Below are 16841 nucleotides of genomic sequence, written 5' to 3'. Positions count from 1 at the left end.
TCCCATTTATGGGCAGGACAAATTTCTGCAAGCACTGCGCAGTACGTGGTATGAACAGCCACGTGACACCCAACATTATTCATATAACGCCTACGTTAAAATAAAGGAATTATTACACCACATTTCGATAGACATAGTCCATCTCCAATATTATTCTCAAAAATGAACTTGGGAGATTAAAAGAAAATTAAATTGTGCTTTACTCACATTTAGCTGGTTTCAATCCGACTGACCCGCTAAAGGGACACTGAACAACCAGATGCGTATCTGGAATCCTGTTCTGCCCAAAGACCTTCCGTGTCACAGAGCAAAGATATGCCTGGGTCTTTGGTGTCAGGAATTATAATGAACACTTTCCTCAACGCTGGAAAGGTGATCCAAACACTGCACAAAAACAACAATAGCGGCAAGTACGCCGACATGGACAACTTTTATTTTCTTCTTTATGAGTTATCTCTTTACCTACTCTTAAAGTACAAACGTAAATAAAATACTTTCATCCAATTTTTTGCACATAACAATATGTGCTCATGTCTACACTTATTTGGAACGGAGACATCATTCATGTAGAAGGCAAACAGTAAAACTAATTAAGGCAGACGAATAGGAACGTGAAAAATAATATTTGCATTTATGCCTAGGAAATTTTCGTTTATTCATTTTAATCAATTTGTTTATGTATACATTAACTTACGGTCAATTTATAAATTCCTTACAGCAAAGAGTGCAACACTTTTATGTGGTCCACGGGCTGCTGTGAACGTTTTGCTTGTCTCCTTTCAAGCGTGGTGCAAACAAGAGCATGGCGATACGTAGTTTTAGCATTATTGTGGATATGCACATACTTAGTTAGCATTTACGGATTTTTATTCTGTTTTTGTACGCATTTTTACAGAGTTTTATCTTGATATTAGGTATGTGTGGGTTTTCTGACAGTTATTCTGAACTCCTTTCGTGATGATGAGTAAAAACGATTTAACGCACCATATGACGTAGATGCCTTATTGACTATATTAAAAAAAGGCAAATAATAATTCCCAGAAAATAAATAATCCTCTTGATACCTTTCCCTGTCAACATTCCAGTCAGATGACGTCGATGTGATTTGTTTCATTATGCACGGTCTCCTTTGCAGGGTGTTCAAGAAATCGGCTCCCAACAACAAGCTAACGCTCTACTTGAGCAGTCGCGATCTGATCATCACCGACAGTACCATAGAAAAGCTTTATGGAGTACTCGTCGTCGATCCCGACTACGTCCAGCAGCGGAAGGTATGTGGTCATTCATATACACCCTATAGAGATTTATTACACTCATAATGCATGTTGCTCAGCCGGCCGGTGTGGGCGTGCGGTTCTAGGCGCTCCAGTCTGGAACCGCGTGACCGCTACAGTCTCAGGTTCGAATCGGTCTGAGGAGCAAAGAATGAAACTCTGGAAATTCAGTATTATTTTCCATATCAAAGTCATAATGATTCTTTTCTTTTCTTTCGTTTTCTTGCATAGAAGTAAACTTGCTGTCACTCCAAAACTGCAGAAATCAATGTACTTACCTCATCATAAACAAAAGTGAAATGCTTTGCGTACAGATATCGTAGTTACTACGCTTATTGCCGTGGTGAAGAAAGTACTATACTGTAACGTATTGTTGTGCTACGGAAGAGGCTGTCTCATTGTAGCTATACCACAAAAGTTACTACTGAAACATGTTTTAGTTTCCAGAAGAATTCAGAAAAACTGTGTAGATATGAAACAGATAGAGTGCAAAAGCAATAATATAAATTTTGTCAGTCATTAGTAGCATTGTGATATAATAGTGTAGCTGTCAAATAAACTAACCACTGTGTCATATGGTATCTCTCAGAAAGTACTTTAAATCGAGCAGGTATTTTCAAGTAAACCAAAATGTTGCATTAAAATCTCATTAGCAGTACCGGTATATGTTCTAAGTATGTAAGCCTTATAGTCGTTATGTAATCGTGCAACTAAGAAGCAAGAATGTAGACACACAATAACACTGAGTCCTCTGTTCACTATAACAAAGCATTCGTAATTACTGTTTAAATGTGTTCCCTAGGTTCTAGACTGGAAAGTTAACTTCAAAACATTGTTACATGTTAACAGTTTCTAAGTGTGACAAAGCGTACTAGTAACGTGAAGTGAAAAAGTGAAAAAGTTAGAAAGCAGATTATCTCTCATTAAACGGTTTTACATGTGAAATGTGGTGCAATCCTTTACTCTTCCAAGTACGCAGAGTTTCAACTTCAACGCAATTATCATGTGGTATACGTCGATAAGGAATTCTAAAATTTTTCTCAAGGTCAGCGTCTATGTTGTTTTTCTCTGAGGCAGCCAGCGCACGTGGCTGCATGCGGTGCGAGTTATTGTCGGTCTCTTTGTTGTTGCTGGGACTTGGAGATCTAACTTCTACAAATTCACCTTGTCGAGAGGCCCCTGCCCTGTTTGAACCACACCAATTTTGGTTAAATTCGGGTCTGTTGTTAAGATTATATCGTCTGTCGTCATGTCGGTAGTTTCTGTGATTTTTTTCTTGTGGATCACGTGGTGGAGAATTTCTCCATGAGTCATAATTGCGCGGTGGACTGTTGCGTCTTAAGTTATTCTGTCTCCCTTGATAATAATTATTTTGGTTCCCATATTGTCTGTTTCTCTGATTGTCTCTGTCATATTCATTACTATGGAAATGCGATCTTTCTCTGTAACTATTGCTACTCTGCCAACGGTTGTCATATGGGTGGCGTCTGTTTTGGTCACGATTTGTGTTCTAAGAATAGCCTTGTCGTGTCCAGTTATTATTTCTTTCATTGCGGAATTGTGACGGATGTGACCTGTAATTGTTATGTCCCTGTTTTCGCGTCCTGCGATTGTCAGTGTCAGTTCCCAATTCTTGTAACAGTCACTGAAAAGCTTCAATGTCGTCTTTGCAACGTCCTACCAAAATAATATGTCGTAAATATTCAGGCAATTTGATTAAGCAAATGCGGATGAGTTCTGAGGGGCTGTATGGGTTTGACAGGTACTGATTCTTGTGCAACATGTCTTCAAATTATTTCACAAGACTGGAAAATTCAGACTGTTCGAAATGTTCCATCATTATGATGCTATGTTTTACTCGGTCTTATGTAGCTTGAGACCAATATGCTGAGAGGAAGGCATGATATAATTCTCCTTCACTGTGATAATCGTGAATGACTGACCGCATTCTTACAGCTGCTTCATTCTCTAAATACCCACACACAAATTTTAATCTGTGCTCTAATGACCAGTTGGGAGGAAAACAATGAGAGAATTGATGAAGCCATGCTTGTGGATGAATGTCGTTGCCAGAATTCTTAAATGTTTTGAATTTACGTGTAGTAATGAACACCTTATAGTCAAAGTCATGGTGTCGGCGAGTCGCATATCGGTCATTGTTACGTCGTGTCGGCGGTTCCATCTCAAACTTCGGTGCACCTTGCCGATTTCTTTCATAATTTCCGAAATGCCCTGTGTTATTATTTTGTGGCTTTTCCGTATTTCTAAGTCCCTCTATCCTTGTTGGAACGCGAGTGTCCTCTGAAATATGTAATTCTTGTATTACTTGTGCCAACTGATCTTGTACTTCCCGGATTTCTCTTTTGTGTTGCGTATTAATTTTATTCTGATTTTGTTTGAATTTGCTAATTTGTTCGTACTCTTCTGTGTCATTGAAGACTACCAGTCTTGTGTCATTCAGATTATCATCTACCTTCGTAGATAAATTATTTAGCTGATCCGAAGTTCGACTACTTTCTCTGTTAATGAACTAATTTCCTCCATGTGTCTTTCTGAACCGATTTTCAGAGTATCTACTGTGTCCTTTAAGTTTTCCTGAGTTTTTGCAAGTTGCGTAACCGAATCGGTAGATGCTACTGAGTCAGTTTTAGCCCGCAAGGTCTCGTGATTTTCATGAACAATAGTTTGCAGTTCTTTTATGGCTGCTTCGTGATTATGTAATGCATTTTCATGCCGCGAAAAAATAGGTTGAAAATGCTCACAAATTTTTGTTTTACGTCATTACAGACTTTTTGACATTTCGATTCAATGTTATGCAACTCAGTAGCTAAATCTTCACGTGTATGTTGAAGTGTTTCTTTAATTTGTTTCTGATTTTGTTCCATTTGTTGCTGTGACTGTTTTTGATTTTGTTCCATTGCGTCTAACTGTTCCTGTGTTTTTCTCTGGTGTTGTTCCATTGTGTCAAACTTTTGTAGCCTTTGTGCCATTTGTTGCATTAACTGTAATAACAATGCACTGGTGTCTGAAACATGTTCCTCAGTGCTATTCGGCAGTGCATCTGAACCGGCAATATTTGAATTTTGAAAAGCAGAAAATGTGTCTTGACTTATTTGAGAAAACCGTGAGGACGCAAAACCTGAATCTACGGTATTTGCAAGATTGTGTCCTGTCATTTCGGATTCCTCAAGCGAGCTGTTGCCGACCGATCGATCGATAATCCTTCCCTGTTGCCTTGTTGTTTCACTGTTTACACCATTATTTGCCGCCCGCTCCATTTCCCTACGCACAATTACCAAATTACTACTTTGTATGTCTGTTAATTCATTACACGGTGGTGCTGATAAGCTACGCTGGTTGTCACTATCATTTCTCAGTTTACTTTGGAGCATAGTGTTACGTTTTTCACATGCCATAATTATCACGTATTTCACATGATAACAAGAAAAGCACAATTTGAAGAGCAAAAATAAGAGAACACATTAACGTAGGACTGAAAATAATACCTAGTTAATTGCAAGCGCAGCTGTGAAATACTTGGGCCAAATCTACATGCATCCCACAACTGTTTTACTATACAACAATGAAAAACTACAACTACAAAGGAAATCCTCTCTACAATTACACACTAGCAATAAACAATAGCTACACTAATTACACACACGACAAGAAAAAAATCAGAAGATTCCAGTGTGTGTCATATGAAACGTCCCTTAGAAAAATTTATATTTTACTGTGCTGATGAACCCCTTACGTTATTTGATTTTCAAACAGCTGAGCAGAACTGAACGTACTCAGACATTTCTCTCTTTACTTATTCTGATCAACACTAAACCGATACACAATATTTTTAGCGCAACGCAGTCTGACTTTCAATAATCCCTACAAAAGAATGGCCCTGACTAACATTAACCTATACCTTTCATGCATGACTTACCTCACAAAAATCTTCGTTACTCGATCTACTGCAATACAGCGAGGGCCAATACTGCCAGCTAAGTAAAAGGTTCTAACCACTGACGGCACTAACTACTGATAGGCATAGTTAGCAAACGAAAGATTTTGATAGAGAACAAACAATGTATTTATCTTAACACTTTAAGGTCTGGGACTTAGTACGACATTGTAGCACACGAGACTTTGGTTTTTTGTCGTTTTTCAAAAAATCGTAATTCAGGAACGGTTAGTGATAAATCATTACAGTTTTTTTTTTCATTTTTACCACTGTAACTTAATCTTTACAATGAAGTAACACATTATAGTTACCAACTTCACTTAAATTTACACTGTTATCACAAGCTGATAGCTGAAACAAGGAAAATACAAAATTGTTATAGTAGGATTTGTTGTTGATAGAAAGAATATGGCACTGGATTATGATTTATAAAAACAAAATGAAAGGTATTTATTTTAAGAAATTACAATGCACAACTACATTACATTATATTTTGTATGAATCATTTCTATACGTAATTGGCTTTCGTATGAAATAGTTCAAAGCATTCTGGCATCCACAGCGCAACATCACACATTGCACAATAATAAGCTGTATATTTCCTCTTCCACTTTCCAGTTTCTTTCTTAGCCCTGTCACCACACACTTTGCACGATCTGCATGGCCTCGCTTTTTTGTTAGTTGGAGTAATTTTTCTTCCAAAATGACGCCCAGTTAGTCTGCCGCCTAGAGTCGATGGGTTCACTCCCACTTGTTCCTCCCCTGCAATCATGGCCAGTTTTTCTCCAATCACAGACATGAATTTATGCAGAGAACATGGTTGTCTGTGTGACATTCTATACATTATGTAACTATTTACTATTCCGTGAAGAAAAGATGGAAGAAAAGCTTCTTCCACCATTTCATACTTTTCTTTTTGAAGGAATAGTACGCAACAAGTTGATCACTTCGATCAACACCTGTCTTGTTTATATTATAACCAAGGACTGCATCAGGCTTCAATTTTTTTATATGGCCCCCTTTAGCCCTGGCAGTTACGTCAGATACTGTTGCCCTATGTTTTTAAGACAACACTGCTACATCCCTGGTGTCCTTCCACTCTTGACGATTAATCAAGGCGTCTGTCTCCGTTGCTTTCCAGGGTGGATGGAGTCCGCCTCCAGTAGCTGAGTGTTAAGTGCGACAGACTGCCCTTCTAAGGGCCCGGGTTCGAGTTCTGGCTGGGTCGGAGATTTTCTCCGTTCAGGGACTGGGTGTTGTGTTGTCCTAATCAACATCATTTCATCCCCATCGACGCGCAAGTCGCCGAAGTGTCGTCAAATCGAAAGACTTGCACCAGGCGTGCGGTCTACCCGACGGAAGGCCCTCGTCACACGACATTTTTATTTTTTAACGTGAATGGAAATCGTAAAAATTTTCTGTGGCGCAACATTTAATAATAATCAAAATCGATGAGCGGTAGCAGGCGCTTTCGATACAGAACGGGGGAGTGCATCGTCGCTGCTGTCGCCACGGCCAGCAAATGGATCCCGGAGCTTTGCCGCATACGGCGTCCAGAGGAGGACACTCTCCAAGATATCTGCCGCAATATGTATACTGGATAAAATTTTGTTATCGGCGTGTCAGAAAGTGATATAGACTGAATCTTCGCTACCATTACATTTACGTCTTCAGCATTCAGACAGAAGAGGCTATAAAAAATTTTTGCGCCAGCTTGTCTCGATCCTCATACATTGTGGACAGAAATAATGCACGCTACCGCTTTTTTTTTCTTTTTTTTCGGTGTACTTCCTTGCATTTGGTCTGGGCGGACGTCACAAGACATCCGTGGAAGTTGATCGGTGATTTCTTGACTCCGTTTTTCTATTACAGAGAACACGCTGGCCTCTGACCGAACACGCTGAGCTGCCGTGCCAGCGGCTTTGGAGAATTAGCGAGTTCGTCAGTTTATTTGTCCCACTTCGCAATCGGCGCGGACTTATCCTCTGCAGTGGCCCGCCGCCGGTCGAGTTTTATGTCAAAGATTGTACATAAATTGCATTAGTGTCTCACAATCAAAGGTTACAACCCGTTTAACGTTTCATTTCTGTTTTAGTCTTAGTCTGTAATATGGTTGTAGTCATTCTGATGACCTCTAGCACTGATAACTGCTGTCTTTCTTTCTTGCGTTATCTCGCTTGTGTCAAGAGTTGTGCCCACGTAATGTTGTTGTTGTTGTTGTTGTGGTCTTCAGTCCTGAGACTGGTTTGATGCAGCTCTCCATGCTACTCTATCCTGTGCAAGCTTCTTCATCTCCCAGTACCTACTGCAACCTACATCCTTCTGAATCTGTTTAGTGTATTCATCTCTTGGTCTCCCCCTACGATTTATACCCTCCACGCTGCCCTCCAATACTAAATTGGTGATCCCTTGATGCCTCAGAACATGTCCTACCAACCGATTCCTTCTACTGGTCAAGTTGTGCCACAAAATCCTCTTCTCCCCAATCCTATTCGGTACCTCCTCATTAGTTGTGTGATCTACCCATCTAATCATCAGCATTCTTCTGTAGCACCACATTTAGAAAGCTTCTATTCTCTTCTTGTCCAAACTATTTACCGTCCATGTTTCACTTCTACACATGGCTACACTCCATACAAATACTTTCAGAAACGACTTCCTGACACTTAAATCTATACTCGATGTTAACAAATTTCTCTTCTTCAGAAACGCTTTCCTCGCCATTGCCAGTCTACGTTTTATATCCTCTCTACTTCGACCATCATCAGTTATTTTGCTCCCCAAATAGCAAAACTCCTTTACTACTTTAAGTGTCTCATTTCCTAATCTAATACCCTCAACATCACCCGACTTAATTCGACTATATTCCATTATCCTCGTTTTGCTTTTGTTGATGTTCATCCTATATCCTCCCTTCAAGACACCATCCATTCCGTTCAACTGCTCTTCCAAGTCCTTTGCTGTCTCTGACAGAATAACAATGTCATCGGCGAAACTCAAAGTTTTTGTTTCTTGTCCATGGATTTTAATACCTACTCCGAATTTTTCTTTTGTTTCCTTTACTGCTTGCTCAATATACAGATTGAATAACATCGGGGAGAGGCTACATCCCTGTCTTACTCCCTTCCCAACCACTGTTTCCCTTCGTGTCCCTCGACTCTTATAACTGCCATCTGGTTTCTGTACAAATTGTAAATAGCCTTTCGCTCCCTGTATTTCAACCCTGCCACCTTTAGAATTTGAAAGAGAGTATTCCAGTCAACATTGTCAAAAGCTTTCTCTAAGTCTACAAATGCTAAATACGTAGGTTTGCCGTTCCTTAATCTTTCTACTAAGATAAGTCGCAAGGTCAGTATTGCCTCACGTGTTCCAGTATTTCTACGGATTCCAAACTGATCTTCCCCGAGGTCGGCTTCTACTAGTTTTTCCATTCGTCTGTAAAGACTTCGTGTTAGTATTTTGCAGCTGTGGCTTATTAAACTGATTGTTCGGTAATTTTCACATCTGTCAACACCTGCTTTCTTTGGGATTGGAATTATTATATTCTTCTTTATGTCTGAGGGTATTTCGCCTGTTTCATACATCTTGCTCACCAGATGGTAGAGTTTTGTCAGGACTGGCTCTCCCAAGGCCGTCAGTAGTTCCAATGGAATGTTGTCTACTCCGGGGGCCTTGTTTCGACTCAGGTCTTTCAGTGCTCTGTCAAACTCTTCACGCAGTATCGTATCTCCCATTTCATCTTCATCTACCTCCTCTTCCATTTCCATAATATTGTCCTCAAGTACTTCACCCTTGTATAGACCCTCTATATACTCCTTCCACCTTTCTGCTTTCCCCTCTTTGCTTAGAACTGGGTTTCCATCTGAGCTCTTGATGTTCATGCAAGTGGTTCTCTTATCTCCAAAGGCCTCTTTAATTTTCCTGTAGGCAGTATCTATCTTACCCCTTGTGAGATAAGCCTCTACATCCTTACATTTGTCCTCTAGCCATCCCTGCTTAGCCATTTTGCACTTCCTGTCGATCTCATTTTTGAGACGTTTGTATTCCTTTTTGCCTGCTTCATTTACTGCATTTTTATATTTTCTCCTTTCATCAATTAAATTCAATATTTCTTTTGTTATCCAAGGATTTCTACTAGCCCTCGTCTTTTTACCTACTTGATCCTCTGCTGCCTTCACTACTTCATCCCTCAAAGCTACCCATTCTTCTTCTACTGTATTTCTTTCCCCCATTCCTGTCAATTGTTCCCTTATGCTCTCCCTGAAACTCTGTACAACCTCTGGTTCTTTCAGTTTATCCATGTCCCATCTCCTTAAATTCCCACCTTTTTGCAGTTTCTTCAGTTTTAACCTACAGGTCATAACCAATAGATTGTGGTCAGAGTCCACATCTGCCCCTGGAAATGTCTTACAATTTAAAACCTGGTTTCTAAATCTCTGTATTACCATTATATATTCTATCTGATACCTTTTAGTATCTCCAGGGTTCTTCCATGTATACAACCTTCTATCATGATTCTTAAACCAAGTGTTAGCTATGATTAAGTTGTGCTCTGTGCAAAATTCTACCAGGCGGCTTCCTCTTTCATTTCTTAGCCCCAATCCATATTCACCTACTACGTTTCCTTCTCTCCCTTTTCCTACACTCGAATTCCAGTCACCCATGACTATTAAATTTTCGTCTCCCTTCACTACCTGAATAATTTCTTTTATTTCATCATACATTTCTTCAATTTCCTCGTCATCTGCAGAGCTAGTTGCCATATAAACTTGTACTACTGTAGTCGGACTGGGCTTCGTATCTATGTTGGCCACAATAATGCGTTCACTATGCTGTTTGTAGTAGCTTACCCGTGTTCCTATTTTCCTATTCTTTATTAAACCTACTCCTGCATTACTCCTATTTGACTTTGTGTTTATAACCCTGTAGTCACCTTGTAACGACTACACTTTCGCGTACGTTATCTCTTTAAAGCCTGTACTATGGTAAGTTGACGGGCTTCACCTTATAAGAAAGGATTTTAGTAAATATGTCGACCGCGTGTACCTGAATGGAGGCAAAATCAGACTTACATCCACTCAGTAACAATAATGATACGTCAAGAAAGTCTAAAATGCAACTACACGTTAGGATGGGCAAGAAACATACACAGCAGATGCTACCAATTGTTAATAATACGGTCGCCAGCCTAATTAGGCATTAAGTGAGATTTTTCCTTGTACAAGTGGATGTACGTACAAGCATAACAACACGTAGTAATACTGCATTATATGGTAGACTTTAGAATCAGAAAAATCTACTGAACTAATATTTTTCCACTTTCTGTACTAATTTGGACAAGCTATAAATACACAACATTACACTATAATGATTTCTACAAACTGCGTTTTGTCTATTGATCCGACTGAAATCGGGCATAGGTTACTCTAGAAATAGCACTTTTGAAACACACTTACAATGTCAATTTTAAGAAGGGTAAAACTCTGATAAATTTAGGTTTTATATTGACTTTAACTTTGCTGGTCAAAGCAGTTCAGTACACTTCAGGATTAAAATGAATACAAAAGAAAGAAAGGAGAAGGGGTGGGGGACCCTGAAACTGTTATGATCACTGTAGTGAAAGTTTGATCATTGAGAGCCTTAAGCATTCTAGATTTCCAATATATGATTTACCACTCTTTTTGTCTTATTTCCTGCTCATTTAACTATCGTTATTTTCGTCTCAATTTAAATAAACTTCATTACTAAACCAATTTCAACATTATCTTCCAACTTGGTCAGACCTATATTATTCGTCCAGTATTTCATTAACAACAAAGTTCTTTAAACATCATTCTAATATAGATAGGTCTATAGGTAAGTATTATTAACATAAACTTTAAATCTTCATCTTGGGACACTCGGATTGCACAACATGTGGAAAGGACCCTGTCTAGGTTAGTTGTGAGGATAATTAATTGATAGGGCAGTTCAGGTAAAATTTAAGTTATTATTGAACAGCATGTAGCAAAAGTGACACTGGTCCACACGAATACAGTACTGAAAGTTTCAACCTGTTCGTATCGATGAGGCGGTCGGCAGGCGGCGAGATGGCGAGGCACAAAGCACACGTGCAATTACAGCAATGGCTCATGAAATATCGGCACTTTACTTCTTCATGGCGTCGCAATGCTTTCCCATTTAGTGCCTATGGAATATTGTCATGCTGTATAGACGTTGGAGACAGCGCATCCGAGGCTCAACGAAACCACTTTTTCCAGGAGAGTCTCCTCGATCTAGCACGTGTTTCTCAGATCGATGCCCAACTCCGACTACTACTGCTGAGCCCGTCATGCCGTGCAGCGCCCGTGTGCATATTCCCGCGCTCGCCTGCCTCCACCTTTTACCGCTCCCCTACAGACAGGGTATTCACCAAAGGTTTTACATTCCACATATTCTAATACAATGCCTACATATGGACCAGGAGTACAATTACAACTTTCACATCTTACAATAGTTTCAACATTAGGTACACTTCACTTCGATTACAACATTGCTTGAAATTTGACATAAATATTAAAATTTACATTGAAAATTGTTTATAGCTTTTTAAACATAATGACATGAAACAAAAACGAAATGATATCAGAACATCGATTATACTAATTTATTGAAATTCAGAAGAAAAAAATTTATTACAAATACAGTAGGATAACGTTAGTGTTGTTACACATGCCCCTGTTTCCATTAAATTTCACTAAGTGCAAATTTGATGGGAACACTGCACTTTATATTTATACAGTGGTTCTGAATCTTTGTGTGATTTTCCCATAAAAAAAAAATTTATACCACAAACTTCCTTTCACTCACTTTACATAAGTCTATAATCTTTTAATATATCAAGAACATTTACCTATCGTTTGCTTAAGTGCCTTTGGCACAGTCCAACCTCCAATCCAACATTATTTAAGTAGCAAACTACTCATCATTGTTCAATTTCTCAGACAAATAAAAACCAAATTTGGAACACAAACACTTATTTACAAAAGCAAATATAAATATCTATATACACTATAAAACAATATGTTGCTGCTTGCATTGAATGGCAGTCCATTTCCTTATTTACTAAAAAAAACACACACAATAATATTTAGAAAATTACTACACACATTTGCTGCCTATTATTCAGATTTGGGCAGTCCTTTTCACATCATATTATCACATCTCCTGTACCACACTTACAATTCTCCTTTGACTATTTACCTGCCCTCTTTGGTGTTTGGCAGTCCTTTATATTATGGCTCATACACTGCCCATTTTAATTTTTGACAGTCCCATCTTTTATCTGGCTGACAGCATTTATCCTTTCTTTTCAGCCCCCTTTTTTTCCATACCTCTTTACATTTATAGTACAATTGGTAATGTGAAACTCACATAATTACATTAGTACACTGATATTGGTCTACCTATGTTACAAAGGTTTGTTACATTTGGCATAAATTAGCTTCAGCATAATATACAGCATAAGTACTGTAAATTGTTTTCTGATTGTACTTAGTTCACTCACTTCTAGGAACATACAGTTTCAGGTCCACAACATTTCTTACACCTAAAGGTCTTTTGGACTTTGGGTAGATCAGGTAGTAAGCATTATCGTGTGGAATGTTCTGTATCACATACGGTCCATTATAAATATATTTAAATTTGGAAATTTCATGGTTCAGTTCACTAGATTTTTCGTGGGTTTTTAAAAGAACATAATCCCCAATTTTAAATTTTGAAACTTTCAGATTTTTATCATGTATTTTAGATCTCGATTCAGCTTTTTGCTTTGCCCTTTTTCTGACTGATTCTTTCTTTTGACTCAACCCCAAACTTGTACAAGGCGGAAACTCTAGTTTTTCCTCAATTAAACTTTTACTTCTGCTGTCTAACAAAATTTCTTCCGGTGGGAACCCAGTTGATTCATGATGTAAGGTGTTCATGACAGTCTCAAAGTCCGATATAAACTTGCCCCAGGCCCTATGGTTATGACTGCAGTACGTTCTACACAATCTTCCTATTTCTCGCATGTACCTTTCAACCGGGTTGCTAGCAGGATGATAAGCTGATATATATTTAACCTCCACACCATTTTGCTCCATTCCTTCTTTCCAAATGTTGGATATGAACTGGGGTCCATTGTCAGATAGTACTGCCTTGGGTTTCCCGATGGTTCTGAAGTATTCGACCATCCTATTAAATACAGCTTTTGCTGTTGCTCTTTTCAAGGGGTATAATTTCACAAACTTTGAGAATACTTCCAAAATTACTAAAATGTATGCACAATTTCCCGAAGTCTTTGGGAGGGGACCATATAAATCTACTGATAATAATTCTAGGGTGTCTTCAGGTAATGTACTTTGCATTGGGCCTCTATTAGTTCTATTCGGTACTTTGGCCCTTTGACAGACATCACACGACTTAATTCGTTCCTTTACCCTCTTACTGACACTACCAGCAATCACTACTACAGTATTCAATTTATCCAAACATTTATTTGGACCACTATGCCCCAATGCTAAATGAAAATAGTCTATGACCTCGGTATCGAACTGGTGTGGTCAACATACTCTCCATTCCTCAGTGACTAAATCTTTCCTCCTATATAAAATGCCTTTAAAGATTTTATAATACTTCTTAATCTGAGGATACTGCACACTGTCAAAATTTACCTTCACAGATTTCCATGTCGGATCCTCATTCTGATGGTATCTCATATTTTTACATATTTGTTCAATTTTCCTTTTTCCTGAAACTTCTTTCATATACCTTATCTGAAAAGTACCCTCTTCACCATTTTCATTGGGCACTTCACTCATACCATTAGGCAATCGAGATAAAGCATCTGCCACATAATTCTCAGTACCCTTAACATAGCAAATCTCGTAATCAAATTGTTGCAGGTACAAAGCCCAACGAGTAAGCCTGCCATTAAGTAAACGACAATCCTTAAGAAAAGTTAAAGCTTTGTGGTCAGTATGTATGATGAGCTTATGTCCCCACAGATAATTTCTGAATTTCTTTAACCCCCATATAATAGCTAAAGCTTCCTTTTCCGATATAGTGTAGTTTCTCTCGTATTTTGTTGGAGTTCTACTTGCAAATGCGATAGTCCTGTGTTCGACTTCTTTGCCATCACAGATTTCTTGGAAAACTTCTATACCAATTCCATAAGCACTGCTGTCAGTACTCATATGGAAAGGTTTTGACAGTATGGGGTGATGCAAAATACTGTCATTCAAAAGTTCGCTTTTTAAATTTTCAAAATCTCTCGAGCACCCTTCGGTCCACACAAAAGCACTATTTTTCTTAAGTAGATTATTCAAATGAGGACTATTAAAAACTTGCCCCTTGACGAATTTTCTATAGAACCCACATAAACCCAAAAAGGCTTTCAACTGTTTTCTATTTCTGGGAGCTGGACACTCTGCTATTGCACTTAACTTTTCCGGGTCCTTGCCAATACCGGTAGTAGTAATTATGTGCCCCAGGAACTTTATTTCCGACTTTACAAATTCACATTTCTTCCACTTAAGCGTCATGCCACCTGCTTGTAGAGCAACAAAAACTTTCTGCAATAATTCACAATGCTCTTGCCATTCTTCTGCAGCAATCAGTAAATCATCTACATAAATGGTTAGCCGGGAACTCAATTCTCTCCCTAATACAAAGTCCAGTGCCCTAATAAACACTGCCACCGAAGTGCTAAGCCCAAATGGTACTACTTTATACTGATAGCATTTCCCGGCAAATAGAAAAGCGGTATATTTACGGGATTCTTTACTCAAAGGAATTTGCCAGTATCCGGCGGTCATGTCCAGACTGGTTAAATACTTCACATTATAAAATTTTTGAAGCATCTCGTCCAGATTTTCAGGTCTCTCTATTTCCTTTTTTACAATTTTGTTCAAAGTCCTGGCGTCAATAACTACTCTCACTCCCCCATCCCTTTTGTTCACGATGATAAGGGGACTATTATATTCGCTGCTACTCTGTTCGATTACCCCCCATTCTATCATTTTGTCTATTTCCACTTGCACAGCCTGCCTCTTTGATATGGGTATCGAAAACGGTCTTACAAAGAAAGGTTTATGCTCTATTGTCTCAATCTGGTATTCAAAGTTCTTAACTAGGCCAGGTTTGTCCGAAAATACGGTGCTGTTACTTTCTAAAATATCAAGCAATTCTGTTTTCTGTTCGGGAGATATTTCCTTCAAATTTTCCACCATTTCTTTAAAATCATGCCCCTGCTTGTCACTCTCATTTATTAACCTCTGGACATGGTACACCTCATACTTGTTTGTCAAACCATCATTCCTTTGGTCAATCTCCAACAATAAAGAATCAATTTCTGAATCGAACACCTTCCCATATTCCTCAAAGTTTAATTCTAAATTCCTAGATGCACTATTAACTTTGATCACTTCCTGGCTACAATCAATAATAACCTTTTCTTTATCTAACCAATATATTCCCAGAATCATTTCAGTACTCAAGTCTGGCACAACCAAAAAGTCGTGTTCAAACTTTTGTCCTTTTATACTAAATTCAACCAAAATCTGGTTCTTTACCGGCTTGCTAGTCTTTCCAGTAGCACCAACAATTTTTACACCCGTCACTGACATAATTACTAGTCCAGGCTCATCACAAATGTATTCAAAAAACGACTGGGAGATTGCGCTTATCTGAGATCCCGTATCAAGAAGTACCTGCAATTTCACATTATAAATTTCAACTGGTATTACAATTTGTTTCACCGTCGAATGTTTTTCATTGTTGTGATCTTCCCTAAGCAAATCCGGGTCGACGATAACATCTTCCCGAGATATGCTTTTAACATTCACCCCACCTATATCTGGCGGTTTCTTTGGTTCCGGGAGTTCAAAGTCATTGATTACTTGAACTCTTTGTAAAATAGACCCTGAGTCGTCAGGTGGCTCTTTCTTTCTTTGTTCGGTCTCTACATCTGGATTTTGTTTTGAAACTTCGTCATCATTAGGTATAATATCGCAAGTAACTATATTTCCATTATTTCCACTAGTACCGAAATACTCGTCCTCTGAACTGTCGTCCGAATCCGACCATTCTGGATCGCTTTCAGGTTCTAACATAAAAGCTTTTCTGAGACAGGCATTAAGTTCTCCCTCTGCATTTTCGTCAGGCTTTAATTTTAATTCAGTATCCTCTTTTGGAAAAACGGCCTCATTATCATCTTTACTCACATCTACTGTTACTTCATATTTAGTGTAATCCTCGTGGACTTCAATTACTTTTAGGTAATTACCTGCTCCTTCCTCACGGTGCTTTTCGGTAGCAGCTCGTACTGTTGGCGGATCGTTAACAGAAGTTACTTCCTCGTCAATGCTTAGTATTTCATCCTCCAATTCCTTCCTATCTTTAATCTTTGTCCTATCGGCAGCACGCGTACTTTGCGCGGCGCTATTTAATCTCTCATCTTCCAATTTGGGCCACGTCACCTTATCTCCCCTTTCACTAATTAACCTCCTTGCCTCATACTCCTTCTTAAAATCTTCCCACTCACATTGCTTGAGGCCCTTGTACAGATCGTCGATCTGCACACACCAATTAGT

General features: G+C 38.7%; 1 protein-coding gene across 1 annotated transcript in view; it reads left to right on the top strand.

Annotated features, from left to right (window-relative positions):
- The first annotated feature begins 315 nt into the window (after positions 1 to 315).
- LOC126184512 (arrestin homolog) overlaps positions 316 to 16841 on the top strand; it is a 448574-nt gene continuing 432048 nt past the window's right edge. The window contains exons 1-2 of the mRNA XM_049926905.1: positions 316 to 410; positions 1136 to 1271. Of these exons, the coding sequence (XP_049782862.1) occupies positions 316 to 410; positions 1136 to 1271 (231 nt within the window). The remainder of the gene's footprint in view (positions 411 to 1135; positions 1272 to 16841) is intronic.

Source organism: Schistocerca cancellata, chromosome 4, assembly GCF_023864275.1.
Source record: "Schistocerca cancellata isolate TAMUIC-IGC-003103 chromosome 4, iqSchCanc2.1, whole genome shotgun sequence".
Lineage (NCBI taxonomy): Eukaryota > Metazoa > Arthropoda > Insecta > Orthoptera > Acrididae > Schistocerca > Schistocerca cancellata.
Note: the sequence above shows the minus strand (reverse complement) of the source record. Positions and strands in the feature narration are given on the sequence as shown.